Genomic DNA, 19,180 nt, shown 5'->3' on the forward strand with positions numbered 1-19,180 from the left:
GTTCAGAGAAACGGTGTGTGAAAGTTAAAAATCAGTGACGCATAAACTGGTGATGCAGTTCAGAGAAACAGGGTGTGTGAAAGTTAAAAATCAGTGACACATAAACTGGTGACGCAGTTTAGAGAAACAGGGTGTGTGAAAGTTAAACATAGGGGCAATACCCCTGGCACTCACCTGGTAGAATAAACAGTATAATGCACCAACTACGGGTATTATAAACCAATTTGAATGGTTGTTAGAAGACAGAGCAGCATGAAGAATCATACTAACATAATCATAAGACTTTAAACAAACAAGGAAAGAAAAAAAAACCAATTTTGGGGGGCAACCCTCCCTCCCCCAACCCCATATACCTCCTAAGACGCTAAATTTTCTAATGCCTTGAACAAACATTGGTTCATCATGGGTGATTAAGGTTGTGGTGAAGTTTCATCGAAATATTGTGTGTAGTTTCATATAGGAAAACGCAAATTCCTATTTTGGGGAGTCAAGCCTGGATCCACTTTGACCCCGGTAAACCCCCTTAGACCCCGATGTTTTTTTTAATGCTGTGAACAAACTTTAGTTATAACACAACAAATATCATTTGTGCCAAATTTCGTCGCAATCCCATCAGCGGTTTCGGAGAAGTTTCAATTGTTTACGGACGGACGGACGGACTGACTGACAATGCATGATTTGCTGCTTTATCCTCTTAATAGTTAATAAAACCGCCATTGAATGTGTTTTCTCACTCCATTTCAGAAGCTACTGTGGAACAGTCGTTGTTGAAGGAACATTTCTTCAGGAGTTTAAAGAATATCTCTGCCTTGCTCAACGGATAGGATTCGCACCTCAAAATGCATTTCCTTGTGTTGTTTCAACATGTTTAGTTTTCTTATTAATTCCATATTGTTTATTTTATATTTAATTACACATTGCTTCATTGATGAACAGGCTTTTTAATGCTGATTTAAAATGTCATTTTCAAAAGGAACAACATGAAAACGAGTTTGTTTGTTTTACTGGGATTACTGGGAGGACGGAGAGAAATCTTATCTTTGCCTGATAGTTCGACAACAAGTCAGAACTCTTGGGATGTTGGTGGGCATGTAATATTGGTTCCACCCTTTAATGAAGAGGAGGTAGCCAAGTTCTTTTTACACTTTGAGAAAGTGGCTCAAATGTTAAAATGGCCTGTGGGGTCCTGGACTATGTTAGTGCAAAGTGTTCTGGTGGGTAAAGCTCAAGATATCTATTCGGCTTTACCGATTGACCAATGTGCAGATTATGAGATAGTGAAGAAAACCATTCTCAAAGCCTATGAATTGGTCCCTGAAGCTTACCGGCAAAAATCCAGGAATGCCAGGAAGAGGGAGAGTGAGACCCATGTGGAGTTTGCCAGAGAGAAGGAAACTATGTTTGATCGGTGGTGTGACTCGAAAAAGATTGGGGAAGACTTCAACCGTTTACGACAATTGATTTTGGTGGAAGAATTTAAACAGTGTGTCCACACGGACATTAATGTTCATTTGGATAAAAGAAAAGTTCCTGAGTTGTATGAGGCAGCAACAGTGGCAGATGACTATGCCTTGACACACAGGATGGGATTTCACAAACCTAACCTCCCATCTAGAGGTAGCCAGGGGAGTTACATGAAATCAGGTTTGGAGAGCAAATTCTCATGGAGGCAGCCCAGAGAGGAGTATCAAGCAAAATCTGGCACCTCAAATGTTAGTGATCAAAAGACTGACTGTCCAAGGCAGACCTATCTTCCAGGGGGCCCAAGGCAGACCACGGGATTTTCCTCTGGGCCTACTTGGGCTTTTTGCAAGAAACCTGGGCATGTGATGTCCCAATGTTATGCCCTGAAAAGGAGAAATCAGGATCGGTGTCAGGCTCGTTCAACTCCGAATGCGTTGGCAAGTTCGAGAAATCGTCCTTGGAGGACAGTGAATTGTGAAGGTTCCCGTGCCAAACTTACGGCATCACAGAACGACCTTGTCCAAGAGGGTTACAAACCTTTCATTTCCGAGGGATTTGTGCCACTGGATGGGGACTTAACTAACCAGAGACCTGTTAAGGTATTGAGGGACACAGGAGCACATCAATCTTTGATGCTTGAGGGCATTTTGCCATTGTCTGAAAAAACTGCTACTGGTGTTAGTGTCCTCTTACAGGGGATTGGCGGCTTCGTTAAAGCTCCTCTTCATGTGATCCATTTAAAGTCTGAGTTGGTTTCAGGACTGGTCACCGTAGCTTTACAAGCCACTCTTCCTGTGGAGGGAATTTCTTTTATGATCGGGAACGATTTGGCCGGTGGTCGAGTTTCAGGTAATCCGATGTTGGTTGAAAAGCCCAATATGGAACATAACACAGAACAGTTAGAGCAGGAGATTCCGGGTATCTTTCCATCATGTGCAGTGACTCGTGCTGTGGGTAGGAAGCGCTCTTAAGAGAATGAGAAGGAAGGTCATGTGGATTTGAGTTCCATAGAGGTATTGGAGGAAAGGTCTGGGAGACATGGTAGTAAAGGGAGTGACACCAAGGAACATAATGATAAGGTTTCATCTGGACCAAAGGATGAAATGGAGTGTCCGTCGGAGACATCTGGGAACGAGGCTGAACAAATGGTGCTGGTCCGAAAGAGACTTGTTTAAGAGCAACACAAAGATTCTGAACTCCGGAGTCTGATTGGTAAAGCCATTGCAGAGGAAGCGGCAATGAAGTTACCTGTTGGTTACTTCATGAAAGGGGAAATACTTATGAGAAAATGGAGACCACCGGAGGTACCAGCAAATGACAAGTGGAAAGTCCATCACCAAATTGTGATGCCACAACCGTACCGGAAGGAGATATTGAGTTTGGCACATGAGACACCTTTGGCCGGGCACCTTGGAATGAACAAGACGTGTGAAAGAATTCTGGCCAGGATTGCGACGTAATTCTGTAAATCTTGTCATTCTTGTCAGCTGGTGGGCAAACCTAATCAGAAAACCCCTTCAGCGCCTTTAAACCCGATGCCAGTTTTGGAAGAACCATTCAGCCGGGTCATTATTGACTGTGTGGGTCCTTTACCTAAAACTAAGGCTGGATATCAGTATATGCTGACCATCATGTGCGCTTCCACGAGGTTCCCAGAAGCGGTGCCTCTTCGGAAAATTACTGCGACAGTTATTGTGAAGGCCTTGATTAAAATTTTCACCATGGTTGGCCTACCTATGGTCATCCAGTCTGATCAGGGTTCCAACTTCATGTCAAAGCTTTTTCAGCAAGAGGTACACCTTTTGGGAGTGGAGCAAGTGAGGTCAAGCACTTACCATCCCAAGGGGCCTTGGAAAGGTTTCACCAGACATTGAAGAATATGATCAAAACTTACTGCTTTGAACGTGACAAGGATTGGGATGAGGGAATACCCGTATTGCTGTTTGCTACGAGGGAGTCTGTTTAGGTAGTCATTGGGATTCAGTCCTTTTGAACTCGTGTTTGGACACAGTTCGAGGACCTTTGAAACTGGTGAAGGAACCGTGGCTACAAGATGAGTCACAGTCAACTGTGTTCGAGTATGTGACAACTGTTTAGCACAGATTGGCTAAGGCCTGTGAAGTAGCGAGAGGAAACTTGAAAGCGGCACAGGACAAAATGAAAGAGGCATGACAAGACTTCTCTGATAAGAAATTTCAGTCCTGAGGACCGAGTGCTAGTGTTGCTTCCAGTCCCAGGTCATCCGCTGCAGGCTAGGTATTTTGGTCCCTCTGCCATCAAAAGGAGGGTCAATGAAACGGATTATGTGGTGACAACTCCAGACCGATGGAAAAAGCGGCAGCTGTGTCACGTGAACCAACCTAAGAAATATTATGAGAGGAAGCCTGTGGAAAAGGTGGTTCCTGTTGTACCTGTAGTCGGTGTGCAAGAGAATCCAGAATTTGAGGCAAGTGTGAAGTTCGATAGCATTGATGACCAGGCTGGCCCCAGATTGACGAACACTGAAGTGTTAAGGAACCTCGACCAGAAATTAGGTCATTGGACGAGGGAACAACAAGGACAATTATCCAACATCATTTCTGAGTTTGCGCCTTTGTTCACAGATGTTCCTGGTCGTACCGATCTGGTATGTCATGATATTGATGTGGGGGAGGCCACTCCCGTGAAACAACACCTCTATCGGATGAACCCTGTTAAGATGGAATATCTCCAGCAGGATGTTCATCCAGGAGGTTCATCCAGATTGAATTAACCTTGAAGATTCCTGTACGTTGTTTGGAATTGTTGCTTTGGGGACTTGATCAGCCATAGTTTTTGATTCATAGTTGTTGGGTGTGAGTATTACTTTTGGTTGTTAAAGACACTTTTTGTATGGAAAGAAAGTTTTCACCGTGTTCAAACTTTCTTCCTTAAAGGTGGAGAGTGTTACGGATCCGTCACTTCTGCCTTTGTTGTTTTTATACACTACCGGTCAAAAGTTTTAGAACACCTCAATTTTTCCAGTTATTATTGAAATTTACGCAGTTTAATGTCCAGTGAATAACCTGAAATGGTAAAAAGGTAAGCAGTAAACTGCTCGATGTTAAAAATAAAAAAAAGTTTCGGTTGGCAAAAACGGGAAAATAATGTAAATTGCACCGTTATATTGTTTAACAAAAAAGAAAAAAAAAAGGCCTTCTTCAGCGAACAAATAATGGGTTAACAACTTGCAGCTGTTCTGCAGCAACGTAAGTAAATTAAGCCTTGAAAGTTGCTGCAAACAATTCCTACAGGTGTCCCAACCTCTGCTGATTACTTGATTGCAAAGCCCCTGTCTGTATAAAAGCAGTATTGCAACAGACTGGTATTACACCCTCTGAAGCATTATTTGGACAATATTGCACTGCAGGAAGTAGTATACACAAAGAATTAAGTTAAGCACCCCTACACAACGAATTAAGGTAAGCACCCCCTAATATATATTCTTTGTGTATATGTATACATTGGCATATATTCTAAGGTATGTGAGATCAAATAATGATTGGTATGACATTAGCAATTATCCATTGATGAAATGCAGATGAGTGCACTCGTAGGGTTGAGTTGGGTTGAGTAGTGATCCGATCACGTGGGTCCTACACACGTTATTGACGCAAAGATCGCTAGAGGTCTTCTCAGAACAATGACTGTACGTTAGAAAACATATACGTCATCCACACTGTCCGTGATGGACCTATAGCTCCATACTTAAATTGAGGTGAAAATATGCCTAAAATTCCCAAAAAATTTCACCTTAAATTATTCAGAATAAAATAATGAAAACGGCATGATTGTTATGTTTTTATGTGACCATAATATCACTTCTCCAGAAAATATAGCAATATCATGGGTATATTACACTGTTTTGACGACAACAAACTTGTAATGTGCGAGGTTGTAAAAAAACGGGGGGGGGTGCTTAACTTAATTCTTTGTGTATATATTGGAAATTGGAGGAAACTCTGACACTATGAGGTCTGGCAGACCCAAAGCCACAACAGAATCAGAAGACAAGATTCTGAGAGTCAACAGCTTGCGTGATAGGCGGCTCACAGGACAACAGCTTCAAGCACAGCTTAACACTGGTCGAAGTAAGGAAGTCTCAGTTTCAACTGTGAAGAGAAGACTTCGAGCTGCACGTTTGACAGGTCGAGTGGCAGTAAGAAAGCCATTGCTAAGATGGCAAAATAAGAAAAATAGGCTTGCCTGGGTCATGAAGCACCGCCAGTGGACTACTGAAGACTGGAAGAAGGTCTTATGGACCGATGAATCAAAATTTGAAATCTTTGGTTCATCACGTAGGGTTTTTGTATGCCTTCGAGTAGGTGAAAGGATGGTTCCTCAGTGTGTGTGACACCAATTGCCAATGGAGGAGGAAGCGTGATGGTCTGGGGCTCTTTTGCTGGATCCAGAGTCGGCGACTTGCACAGAGTGACTGGCACCCTGAACCAAAAGGGCTGCCGCAGCATTTTGCAGCGCCATGCAATACCCTCTGGTATACGCCTAGTTGGTCAGGGGTTCATCCTACAGCAAGATAATGACCCTAAACACACCTCCAGGCTATGTCAAATCTACCTTCGAAGAAAAGAACAAGACGATCGGCTTCAAATCATGGAATGGCCAGCACAGTCTCCAGACTTAACCCCCATCGAGCTGGTTTGGGATGAACTGGACAGAAGGGTGAAAGCAAAGCAACCTACAAGTGCAACACATTTGTGGGAACCTCTGCAACAGTGTTGGGAGGAACTTCCCGAACAACATTTGATTTCCATTGCAGAAAGAATGCCACGAGTGTGTTCGGCGGTTTTATCTGCAAAAGGTGGCTACTTTGCTGTCAAAATTTTAAATAAAATTTTGTGAAACAAAATGATTCTTTGATTTCTTTTTTTTATCTCCAATTGTTTATTTGTTATATGCCTAATTTCAGAGTACATTGAGACTAAACTGCGTAAATTTCAATAAAAACTGGAAAAATTGAGGTGTTCTAAAACTTTTGACTGGTCGTGTATACTTGTAGGATTTTTAGTTTCAGGTAATATTGTTGTTAAGATTTTTGTGTGATATGGAGATGACTTTTGTGAAAGGTAAACATAAATGTTTGTGAAGGAGAAAGGAAGACGCGGCAAAGAAGCCGGAAGAGGGGAGGAGGAGCTTGGCAGAGGAGGAGAGAGATGGGGATCGGCAGACAGAGGAGGAGAGAGACTGCTGTAAGTCGCATCAAGGCTGCAAGCTGACTTTTGATATTGGTCGCAAGTGAGTTGAGGCTTCCCGTGAAAGGGATTGCCCACGACATCGTCCTATATTGCAATTGCAATTCAATCTGCGTCTCAGGTTTTATCCCCAAGAGTGAGTTGTTGTAGGAGGGAGCCAGCGCCTCCATTACAGGCCCATACGCCATTTTGTCCTCGAAGAGACTGTCCGCTTGGTGCATCTTGTTTTGTCGCTGGGATTTCCATGTCGACCTCATCGTGTAGATTGCCGTTGGTTCCCATATTTGCTAAATTCCCATATCTGCTAAATTCCCATATCGACCTCTCACCTCGTAACTCCTCGTTCGTCATCGTGCCGATACCTGCCTGTTCTCGTCGTTCTGCCCCACTTCAACCAACGTGGGGATCCGTGCACAGACTTTGGGGAATGTTACATTCCACTCACGTTTGGCGTATTGTGAGTTTATTGCTTTGAGAGCATTGGGGGAATGATGGTACCATCATATGTATTGTTCATTTGATGTAAGTGACATTTTCATTATACTCTCTTTTAGAGTGTTATTTTTGTGTATGTGAGAGTTCTTAATACAATTACTTGTTTTGTTTTACAATTGCATTGGTGTGGTTCTCCCATGGTTTATTAGATAGAACACTCGACATCACAAATCTTTCTGCTGTGTTCCCTCTCGAGACACTGAGGTGCACCGTAACCGGGGTTTGGGGAGGAACACTTAAGTGTACAGGACTCCCTCTCCCCCCTCTTCCTGTGATTCCTGTATTGACGATGCAGCACTTGAGATGGTAACTTCCCTTTGTCTCCTTGGAGTGACTCATCAACCGGACCTAAAATGGCACTCAAGTTCAACGAATGATATCGTGAGCCTCGCTTTGTCTGCACATCCTGCACTCGCTGAAAATAAATGATGTTCCCATCAGAGACTTGATCCTGATATACACTATGTACATTCGACCGCTGTTGGAGTTCGCTGCTCCTGTATGGAGCTCCAGCCTGACCGGGAAGCAGTCACAAAGCATTGAGGGGGTACAGCGAAGCATTGAGCGGGTGCAGGGAAGCATTGAGCGGGTGCAGGGAAGCATTGAGCGGGTGCAGCGAAGCATTGAGCGGGTGCAGCGAAGCAATGAGCGGGTGCAGGGAAGCATTGAGCGGGTGCAGCGAAGCATTGAGCGGGTGCAGCGAAGCATTGAGCGGGTGCAGGGAAGCATTGAGCGGGTGCAGGGAAGCATTGAATGGGTGCAGGGAAGCAATGAGCAGGTGCAGGGAAGCATTGAGCGGTGCAGGGAAGCAATGAGCGGGTGCAGGGAAGCATTGAGCGGGTGCAGGGAAGCAATGAGCGGGTGCAGGGAAGCAATGAGCGGGTGCAGGGAAGCATTGAGCGGGTGCAGGGAAGCAATTAGCGGGTGCAGGGAAGCAATTAGCGGGTGCAGCGAAGCATTGAGCGGGTGCAGGGAAGCATTGAGCGGGTGCAGGGAAGCATTGAATGGGTGCAGGGAAGCAATGAGCGGGTGCAGGGAAGCAATGAGCGGTGCAGGGAAGCAATGAGCGGGTGCAGGGAAGCATTGAGCGGGTGCAGCGAAGCATTGAGCGGGTGCAGCGAAGCATTGAGCGGGTGCAGGGAAGCAATGAGCGGGTGCAGGGAAGCAATGAGCGGGTGCAGGGAAGCATTGAGCGGGTGCAGCGAAGCATTGAGCGGGTGCAGCGAAGCATTGAGCGGGTGCAGGGAAGCAATGAGCGGGTGCAGGGAAGCATTGAGCGGGTGCAGGGAAGCAATTAGCGGGTGCAGGGAAGCAATTAGCGGGTGCAGGGAAGCAATGAGCGGCTACTCATTTACTGAGACATCCCATGATGCTGATGTCCTCTGTGCCTGCAACCTCCCTTCGCCAGCGGAAAGAAGAATCACAATTCGAATTCGCGTTGGAGAGTTATTTATCGGGTCTCGTCATCATCGAAAAACACTCCCATCCAATCACGGACACATCACCAGTCTGGATCTCAGAAAACTCACCTAATTTACATATTCTGAAAACCTGAACCAAAAAAACGAACCAATAAACTGTCCGAACCATGTACAGATGTTTCATCAATCGTAAATGATGTACTGTGTTTACCATACCGTCAGATGTTCGTTGTTATTGTGAAGACTCATCTTCCTGTATATTGGGGTTTATAAATTACTGCAGTACTCCTTACCTGTTCAGAAACTTTAGTTTATGTAAATAATAATAATGCACGTAGAGGCGTGGTCACGTTTCAATGTACGTAGAGGCGTGGTCACGTTTCAATGTACGTAGAGGCGTGGTCACGTTTTGGTGCACGTAGAGGCGTGGTCACATTTCAATGTACATGGAGGCGTGGTCACGTTTCAATGTACGTAGAGGCGTGGTCACGTTTCAATGTACGTGGAGGCGTGGTCACGTTTCGGTACACGGAGAGGCGTGGTCACGTTTCAATGTACGTGGAGGCGTAGTCACGTTTCAATGTACGTAGAGGCGTGGTCACGTTTTGGTACACGGAGAGGCATGGTCACGTGTCAATGTACGTAGAGGCGTGGTCACGTGTCAATGTACGGAGAGGCGTGGTCACGTTTCGGTGCACGTGGACGCGTGGTCACGTGTCAATGTACGGAGAGGCGTGGTCACGTGTCAATGTACGTGGAGGCGTGGTCACGTTTCAATGTACGTAGAGGCGTGGTCACGTTTTGGTACACGGAGAGGCATGGTCACGTGTCAATGTACGTAGAGGCGTGGTCACGTGTCAATGTACGGAGAGGCGTGGTCACGTTTCGGTGCACGTGGACGCGTGGTCACGTGTCAATGTACGGAGAGGCGTGGTCACGTGTCAATGTACGTGGAGGCGTGGTCAGGTTTCAATGTACGGAGAGGCATGGTCACGTGTCAATGTACGTAGAGGCGTGGTCTGTGTTGGGTACCAAGAACGGCGTCATTCTCATCGAAATGCGAACAACAACAACAATATATAGACGAAGAAGAAGAAGATTGAGCGGAAGACGTTTGCGGAGTGTGTGAATGTGAAGCCGGTGAGGATCACTGTTCGGTTTGTTTACTTTGGCAATAAGAAATTATGACATTATGAAGCAAAGCGAATGTTAATATCCACATGGAGGATTTTAAGAGCAGTTCTGTGATTGGTGAATGCAGAATGAGATGGGTCATTCTTTTTGGGAGTTCGTACACATGTACCTGTTGAACACTTCACAGACCTCACCTTTCTATCCACCTTGTTTATTTTGACGTGTCCTTGAAGCTCGAGTCTTTGTCCCAATTCCGTGAAGTCTTGTCATGCTTGTGTCGTCACGAGAGGTGTATGTTCAGTGGTTGTTGTGCCCTTCGCGTTTTTCAATATCCGAACATGCAAAGGTTAAATTAGGTCATCGTTTGGATCGACACCTAATTGGAAAAACGAAGTAATCCCTGGAAATTCCTGCTAACACTTAAATCGTTTAAAAACGCATCCGTTAAACAATAACAACCTCCTCCTCCTCAGCCAATCCGCGCTCCGCGGTCACTGTGAACGTCACGAAGCCGTTATTTAATTACGTACCAAAACAGGACAAATGTCGCGTCATACCAAACACCTCATTCATACTAAACACCTCATTCATACTAAACACCTCATTCATACCAAACACCTCATTCATACTAAACACCTTTCATACCAAACACCTCATTCATACCAAACACCTCATTCATACGAAACACCTCATTCATACTAAACACCTCATTCATACCAAACACCTCATTCATACTAAACACCTCATTCATACCAAACACCTCATTCATACCAAACATTCATACCAAACACCTCATTCATACTAAACACCTCATTCATACCAAACACCTCATTCATACTAAACACCTCATTCATACTAAACACCTCATTCATACTAAACACCTCATTCATACCAAACACCTCATTCATACCAAACACCTCATTCATACCAAACACCTCATTCATACTAAACACCTCATTCATACTAAACACCTCATTCATACTAAACACCTCATTCATACCAAACACCTCATTCATACCAAACACCTCATTCATACCAAACACCTCATTCATACCAAACACCTCATTCATACCAAACACCTCATTCATACCAAACACCTCATTCATACCAAACACCTCATTCATACTAAACACCTCATTCATACCAAACACCTCATTCATACCAAACACCTCATTCATACCAAACACCTCATTCATACCAAACACCTCATACATACTAAACACCTCATTCATACTAAACACCTCGTTCATACTAAACACCTCGTTCATACCAAACACCTCGTTCATACCAAACACCTCGTTCATACCAAACACCTCGTTCATACCAAACACCTCGTTCATACCAAACACCTCGTTCATACCAAACACCTCGTTCATACCAAACACCTCGTTCATACTAAACACCTCATTCATACTGAACACCTCGTTCATACTAAGCACCTCGTTCATAGTAAACACCGCTCGAAGACGCTTTTTTACGAAATGAACACTTTTTAGTTGTTGGAACTGCTGTTTAGCTCAATGCTGAAGTTTAATTTTGAAAATCGGTTCAGGTTAAGAGTTTGTTGCACGTGTGCTCCATGAAATATCCCTGTGGAGTCTGTACTAGAGACTGACGAACATCTTCAGTCTTCTGTGAGTCATGTGACCGTTGGGTTCACCAAACATGTGAAAAACTGTCGGACAATCAGTTTGAACATCTTGATAGCACAACTGCCCCCCCCCCCCCCGCCCCGACCCCCCACCCGTCCATATCCAATCCTCTCTCCATCCTCATTCAATTCTCCAGGTTTCTCTGGATGTCTCCAGGTTTCTCTGGGCGTCTCCAGGTTTCTCTGGGCATCTCTTGGTTTATCCAGGTGTCTCCGGGTTTCTCCGGGCATCTCCGGGTTTCTCCAGGCATCTCGGGGTTTCTCCGGGCATCTCTGGGTTTATCCAGGCATCTCCAGGTGTCTCCGGATGTCACTGAATTTCTCTGGGTGTCTCCTGGTGTCTCCGGGTTTCTCTGAAAGTCTCCGGATGTCACTGAATTTCTCTGGGTGTCTCCGGATGTCTCCAGGCATCTCCGGGTTTCTCCAGGCGTCCCTGGGTTTCTCCAGGCATCTCCGGGTGTCTCCAGTCATCTCTGGGTTTTTCCAAGGTGTCTCCGGGCTTCTACAAACATCTCCGGGTTTCTCCAGGCATCTCCGGGTTTCTCCCTCTCCCTGAACCGGAACTGATTTTCGAAATTTACACTGCAGAATTGATCTAACAGCAGTTCCGACTGCTAAAAAGTGTTCATTTGCTAAAAACGTGTCTCCAGGCATCTCCGGGCAGTGTTTAGTGTCCTCTAGAAACGCACTGAATGTGTACATAACTAGATGGTATTCATATAATACTTACCCTGCACAGTCTTCAGAAGGTTTTGGTGTGACAACTTTTCTGGTTTTTTGGCGGCAATTTCAAATTAAATATATCGCTAAAGTATAAATTGGGAGATCGTTGCAATGGGAAATTGTATTTTGCTTTTTTCACCAGCCGAGCACAATAAAGGCTGAAGCAATTACAATGATTCTAATTACGCATGGTTTTTGATGTACACTCAATATGCGCGACATCAAATGGTCATGTAACATGTTGTAAACTTTCAATTTCAACCATTGATTGTTTTTCAATGTACGCTCAATATATGCAATAACAAATGGACATGGAACATGTGGGAAAGTTTCAATTTCCTCCGTCGAATGGTTTTTATGCATGCTCTTAACAAAATGCAGACATGTGCATACGCGACCGATTGTTTAACCTCGCCTTACACTTCAACAACAACAACAACAACATGCATTTTAAGGCCATTTTCCCTGGTAGAGCGGGGGTTAGCCTTGCGGTCCCCATGACAATCTTCTCCATTTTGCCCTATTTTCTGCATCTCTCCTTGTTAACCCCCTTGCCCGCATTTCTTCTTCCACCATCTTTAGCCAAGTCTTTCTCGGTCTTCCCCGTCCTCTACTTCCTTCTACAGCACATTCATTTCCATCACTCTTCTCAACCAGTCACTTTCATCCTTCCTCAACACATGACCAAACCATCTCAACCTGTTCCTCTTCACAGCATCAATCACAGGCTCTATTCCCATCATCTTTCGCAATTCATCATTTGTCTTCCTCTCTCTCAACGATACTCTGCACATCCATCGAACCATTCGCATTTCCACCCTTTCCAGCCTTCGTTGCTGCTCTACGTTCATCACCCATGTCTCGCTCCCGTAAATCATAACACTTCTCACACATGCAGCATACACCTTTCCCTTTAGCTTCAACGACACTCCCCTCCTCATCAGCACGCCACTCAGTTCCCGAAACTTCTTCCATGCACATCTCACTCCAGCAACCGTTGCCGAGTCTGATCCACCTTCTCCATTCAGCATGTCTCCGAGGTAGCAAAATGTTTTCACACCTTCCAGCTTCACGCCGTCTCCAAGATCCAACTCAACATTTCCTCCATCTGCAGCTCCCTCTGTGCACACCTTACATTTGAATGTAGCTGCCACACTGGTTCATGACCCTCTCAGACCACTACATTTTTGATGAACCCACTCAGCGCACAGCGCACATTGTACATTGAATGGAGTTCACTCCGACACCCTTCCTGCACACAGCACAGGGCCACTTCCCAGTTCTTTCCACCTCACCACGTGCTTTACCACTTGCCATCACCTTTGTCTTTCCGATATTCACCTTCAGACCTTTTGTCTCCATACATTCCTTCCACTTGTTCATCTTTTCCTTCAGTCCATCCATACTTTCCGCAATCAACACCAGATCATCTGCGTACAACAACTCCCACGGTAAACCCTCCTTTACGTTCTGAGCCAGCACCTCCATCACAGCTACAAATAGTAGTGGGCTTAGTACCGACCCCTGATGCACTCCCACCTTCACCTCAAACTCACCACTGTTCCTGTCCTTCGTCCTTACAGCTGTGCATGCTCTTTTGTACATTGCCATCACTGCTCTGATCAACCATTCCTCCACTCCTAACTTCCTCAATGCCCATGTCAATACTTTGCGTGGAACCCTATCGAATGCTTTCTCCAGATCAACAAACCCAAGAAGCAACTTCTTCCTCTTCTCCATGTACTTCTCCTGCAACTTCCTCACAATGAAAAGCGCGTCTGTCGTTCCTCTTCCTGGCATAAGTCCAAGCTGCATTTAATCGATCTTCACATTCTTCCTTATCCTCCTCTCCAACACCCTTTCCAATACCTTCATTCCATGCTCCAATAACTTTATCGCTCGATACGAGCCACACTCCAGAGGGTCACCTTTCCCCTTGTATAGAGGGACGAGGTTACTCTGTTCCCAATCCACTGGAATGCGGCCTTCTTTCACCACCAAATTACAGATCTCTGTCATTCTCTTCACACCCCAATTTCCTGCTGCCTTCAACATATCTCCCACAACTCCCGTTGGCACTCCCGCTTTTCTACTCTTCATTGCTTTTATCGCTTCCTCAACTTCCTTCTCAGTTATCTTCTCTGCCGGTCCTAAAACTTGGTTACTCTCGATGTTGCCATCCCATTCATTCTCTGTAATCAACAGCATTTCCATATATCTTTTTCCATCTTCCTTTAATTCCATCTGGGTCCACAACGATTTGTCCCACTTCATCCTTCAAGCAACTCACCCCCATCACATCACACCTCTCTTTCGCTATCTGCTTTGCAATCCTGAATACTGCTCTCTGACCCTCTTCCGAATCCATGCGTTCTCCGAACATTTTCCTACATGCCTCCTGCACCTTTGCTTCCTCTTTCTTTGCAGCCTTCTTGGCTGCCTTATAACTTTCATGCTCTGCTGTTTCTGCTCCCGTACCCTTCGCCTTCTGCCACTCCTTGAACTTCTTCCTCTTCTCGTCAATCCTCTTTCCAACTTCATCATCCCACCACCATGTTTCCGAGTGCCTCGGTGGTCCTTTTGTCCATCCACATACCTCACCAACGGCTCCCAACAGATTAGCTATCATTGACATCCAACCACTTTCAAGCTCAGCCACATCATCCTCTACCATACTCAGCCTCTCTTTAATGCCTCCCTTACTGTCACCTCTTTCAACCTCCACACCTTCATTCTCGGTTGGTACTTCACCCGCCGAGCTCTCCTCGCACCTTTCACCCTTATGTCGCAGACAACCAAGTGGTGCTGTGAAACAGCCTCCTCCCCCGGGATCACCTTTCCCGGAGGTGCCCCCTATCTCGCCTACGCACCATCAGGTAGTCAACGGTTGTCGTCGACCCACCTGACATGTATGTAACAAGCTTATTATCCTCTTTCTGGAACTGAGTATTACAAATCAACAAATCAGCTCCATCAGCAAACTCCAAAATCCTTTCACCTTCTCCATTTCTCACACCATATCCGTAACCCACATGAACTTCCTCAAAACCATCCATACTTCTTCCCACATGTCCATTTAGGCCTCCTACCACAACAACTTCCTCATCTTTCACGTTTCCCATCAGCTTCTCTATCGCACACCAGAACTTGTACTTCTCTTCATCGCTCCGACCAACCTGCGGAGCATATCCCGAGATGACGTTCACCAAGAGCTTTCCAATCAGCATTTTCACCATCATCAACCTATCACTCACTCTTGTCACACTCACCACACTGTCGACAAACTCCTCAGAAAACAGGACACCAACACCATTCACGCCCTCAAGGCACCCTTGCCACACAAACTTGTATTTCTGTCCCTGCCTACCCTTCACCATTCTCACACCACTTCCCTTCCATCTCGTCTCTTGCACACAACATATGTCAACTCTTCTTCTGACCAATACTTCCACCACTTCTCCTGATCTCCCTGTCATTGTCCCTACATTCCATGTCCCAAACCTCAGAAACCGATCTCCACTTCGGGCTGTACCCTGCCCATATGTAGTTGTAATTGTCATGGTTTTCTTTTTGAGGCAATGTTTTTATGGCTGGATGCCCTTCCTGACGCCAACCCTCTTAGTCGCCTCTTACGACACGCAGAGATACGGCGTACCTATTCTAATCCAGGGTAAACACTGGGAAAACGTTTAAAACATGGAAATTCTGGGGGGGTGGGGAGGGAGGGCGGCGTCAGCATCACGGCTGCGGGGGCCCTGTCACCACCACGCCACGGCGGCCCGGTCAGCACCACGCCACGGCGGCCCGGTCAGCACCATGCCACGGCGGCCCGGTCAGCACCACGCCACCACGCCACGGCGGCCCGGTCAGCACCACACCACGTCGGCCCGATCAGCACCACACTACGTCGGCCCGGTCAGCACCACACCACGTCGGCCCAGTCAGCACCACACCACGTCGGCCCGGTCAGCACCACACCACGTCGGCCCGGTCAGCACCACACCACGCCGGCCCGGTCAGCACCAAACCACGACGGCCCGGTCAGCACCACACCACTTACACTTCAGCGCAGAGTAATAATTAGATGAACCTTCAAAATAGTTTGCCATTTCTCCACGTCCTGGGTTGGTCTGGATATACGGGGGCGATTTTCCCGTCTTCTTTTAATACCTGGAACTGAACATGAAACTCCACTTGTATTATTGAGCGTCAGGGCGAAACGTTAAACTGTTCTGTTACCAGGCCAAAGGACGCACAAGATCTGCCTGCAACCCTCTTTGGTGAAACTACCAAAATCAAGACTCTCTATTCACCTTCACTCTTTCATTCCTCTTTTCTCCCACCTCTGGAACAAACTCCCCCACTCCCTTCAATCCCACTCCTCCCTCCAGGTCTTTAAAACAGCTGTTCACCACCATCTCTTATCTCCCCCCATCCAAAACCTTGATCTTTTCTACCCCCATTAAAACACCTCAAATCCACCTCTTTCAATCCCCAACTTCTTTCCTGAAATTCCTAGTAGTGTTTATTTGCTTTATACCGTGTACCCCTCACTCCTCCCCCAGCCCTCCCCCTTCCACAGATCTACCGACGTCCCTGTTCTCTACTCTTGTTGTACTTGTGTGCTTCCCTCTCTTCCCCCGTCTTGTCTCCTGCTCCCTTCATTGTATGTTTGATGTGTCTGTGCATGTTTTCATGTTCAGTGTGTTAGCTCTTACACGAGCCTCGAATCTGCATACAAAAAAAAAACCAAAGAAAAAAACAGCTGAAGGGAACAAAGTCAAACTTGGTAAAAGTATTTATTATGATGCAAAGATGAACTGATTCTATTTTGGCATCAAGAGGTCAGAGGTCATGTCAGGTAAAAATGTGATACTTGAGAACAGCTAAAGGGATTTAAATCAAACGTGGTACAGGTATGTATAATGATGTAATAATGTTGGCGGAGACATTTTGGTCGACGTCGCGAGGTCAAAGCGTGCTGTTTTGGTTGCTTATTTACCATTTGAGCTTCGTCATCAAATCTTCAACATGGCTTTATTATGAGAATATGTGGAAGACAAATTACTAAATTGGTCAAAAGATCAAGGTTATATAAATCGTCAATTTCCATCCGATTGACCTGAAATTTTACCGGTGCACGTGTGGTGGGGCGAGAGCAGCACACTGTACCAGTTGAGCTTGTGGTGGCGACAAGCGGAGTGAGCTATTCGTGTTTAAGGATTTGGCATTTCCTAAATCTTCGATACAATTACATTTTTGGCCTGATTTATCCCACACACGCAAGACCTGGTATTTGAATAGAAATGCAATGTATGCTTTTCAAACCTCACTTATGGTTGTCATGGTGATGTGAAGGTTTCCATGGCATCATACTTTGATGAGCACACACAGAATGAAGATGATGAAAGGTGGGAAGAGGAAGAAATCTTGATCCGACTGGCCAGGTGATGATGCTTTTGTAGTCTTGGCTATTCTGTTGTGAAACACTGATTTTGTTTTGACACGAATGTTAATCAACATGTTGCAAGATGAGTGTCAAATGTCGATGAATGATCAAATGTCATGTCATGATCCTCTAGCGATTGTTTTACACTTTCTGGCTGCATTTCATGTTTAAGTTGTGCTCATAGTTTGTGTTTCCAAACGTCTTCATCTCATTACAAATAAGAGAAAATGTGTCCCCACTCGTGTCTTTGCACTCAACACCATTGTCACAATGCTCCACGGAGGTGTGACATATTGGAACATGCATGATTGTCAGGAGTTCGTCAGGACTCGATCGACTCTCTCCTGGTAGATAGAATAAACAGCATTTGTAGAATTTCAACAAAAGCCACATCACTGTTCATATCGGTAAATATTATTCCATCGTGTTTGGAAAAACTGGAAAATTGGAAAATTTCCTTGTGTTTTAGCTTGTGTGGGGAGGGGCGATAGGAAGGAAGGGGTGATGGGAGGGACAAGGAGGAGCATTGGGAGGAGCATCGCTTCGCCAATGGAGGAGCGTCGCTACGCGAAGGGAGGAGCGTCGCTACGCGAAGGGAGGAGCGTCGCTACGCGAAGGGAGGCGCGTCGCTACGCGAAGGGAGGAGCGTCGCTACGCGAAGGGAGGAGCGTCGCTACGCGAAGGGAGGAGCGTCGCTGCGCGAAGGGAGGAGCATCGCTGCGCGAAGGGAGGAGCGTCGCTGCGCGAAGGGAGGAGCGTCGCTGCGCGAAGGGAGGAGCGTCGCTGCGCGAAGGGAGGAGCGTCGCTGCACGAAGGGAGGAGCGTCGCTGCACGAAGGGAGGAGCGTCGCTGTGCGAAGGGAGGAGCGTCGCTTCGCGAAGGAAATTTTCCAGTTTTTCCAAACACGATGGAATAATATTTACCGATATGAACAGTGATGTGGCTTTTGTTGAAATTCTACAATTGCTGTTTATTCTACGTACCAGGAGAGAGTAGATCGACTCCTGACGAACTCTTCCTATATAAACGTGCGGCTCCGAAGTAACACGGCAGCGTGTGCAAAGCGACTGAGAAACAGGTGTAGCGGCCACTTCCGTGTTACAGATTCGGCGCGCACTCTTCACACATAAACGTGCGACTGAGAAACAGGTGTAGCGGCCACTTCCGTGTTACAGATTCGGCGCGCACTCTTCACATATAAACGTGCGACTGAGAAACAGGTGTAGCGGCCGCTTCCGTTTTGCAGAATTCAATCTTTTTTCAAAATGGGCGCCATGTACTGTTAAGATTTTGATGATTTGCGTGTGATATGATTCAACGGATGTTTATATGAATCGTTTGAAATTTAAAAAGCCTTCAATTTCTGATATTTTGCCTTTTCATTTGGGCCTCCCAATTGAAGCCCCCGCCCGTAGGGCGGGTACTGTTGCTAGTTTCTTTCAAGCAGTATTTGTTCCATCATTTAATTCCTTTACCCACGTCGTTCAAAACTTTTATCCTGCAGGCTTCTTCTGCGTGGACTTGGTTTGGAGTCGGATGCTGCCCAACTGCCGCCACCTGCCAGTCAGGCAGCTATATTGGCACTGAAGAAGCAGAGTGAAGGAAAGGGAGGTGG

The 19,180-nt window shown here is 46.0% G+C and overlaps 2 protein-coding genes across 3 annotated transcripts in view; both read left to right on the forward strand.

The window, feature by feature from the left end:
- Positions 1-979, forward strand: part of RTTN (rotatin) — a 362,213-nt gene extending 361,234 nt beyond the window's left edge. The window contains exon 50 of the mRNA XM_078776353.1: positions 745-979. Within this exon, the coding sequence (XP_078632479.1) occupies positions 745-824 (80 nt within the window). The 3' untranslated portion in view covers positions 825-979. The remainder of the gene's footprint in view (positions 1-744) is intronic.
- Positions 980-9,612: 8,633 nt separating this feature from the next.
- Positions 9,613-19,180, forward strand: part of LOC137420827 (uncharacterized) — a 137,144-nt gene continuing 127,576 nt past the window's right edge. Inside the window, exons 1-3 of one of the 2 annotated variants that reach the window (XM_068106260.2) lie at positions 9,613-9,748; positions 17,475-17,563; positions 19,070-19,176. In XM_068106260.2, the coding sequence (XP_067962361.2) occupies positions 17,481-17,563; positions 19,070-19,176 (190 nt within the window). In that variant the 5' untranslated portion in view covers positions 9,613-9,748; positions 17,475-17,480. The remainder of the gene's footprint in view (positions 9,749-17,474; positions 17,564-19,069; positions 19,177-19,180) is intronic. The other variant, XM_068106252.2, reaches the window with a different exon arrangement.

This window comes from Myxine glutinosa, chromosome 1 (assembly GCF_964187855.1).
Source record: "Myxine glutinosa chromosome 1, kmMyxGlut1.1, whole genome shotgun sequence".
Taxonomy (NCBI): domain Eukaryota; kingdom Metazoa; phylum Chordata; class Myxini; order Myxiniformes; family Myxinidae; genus Myxine; species Myxine glutinosa.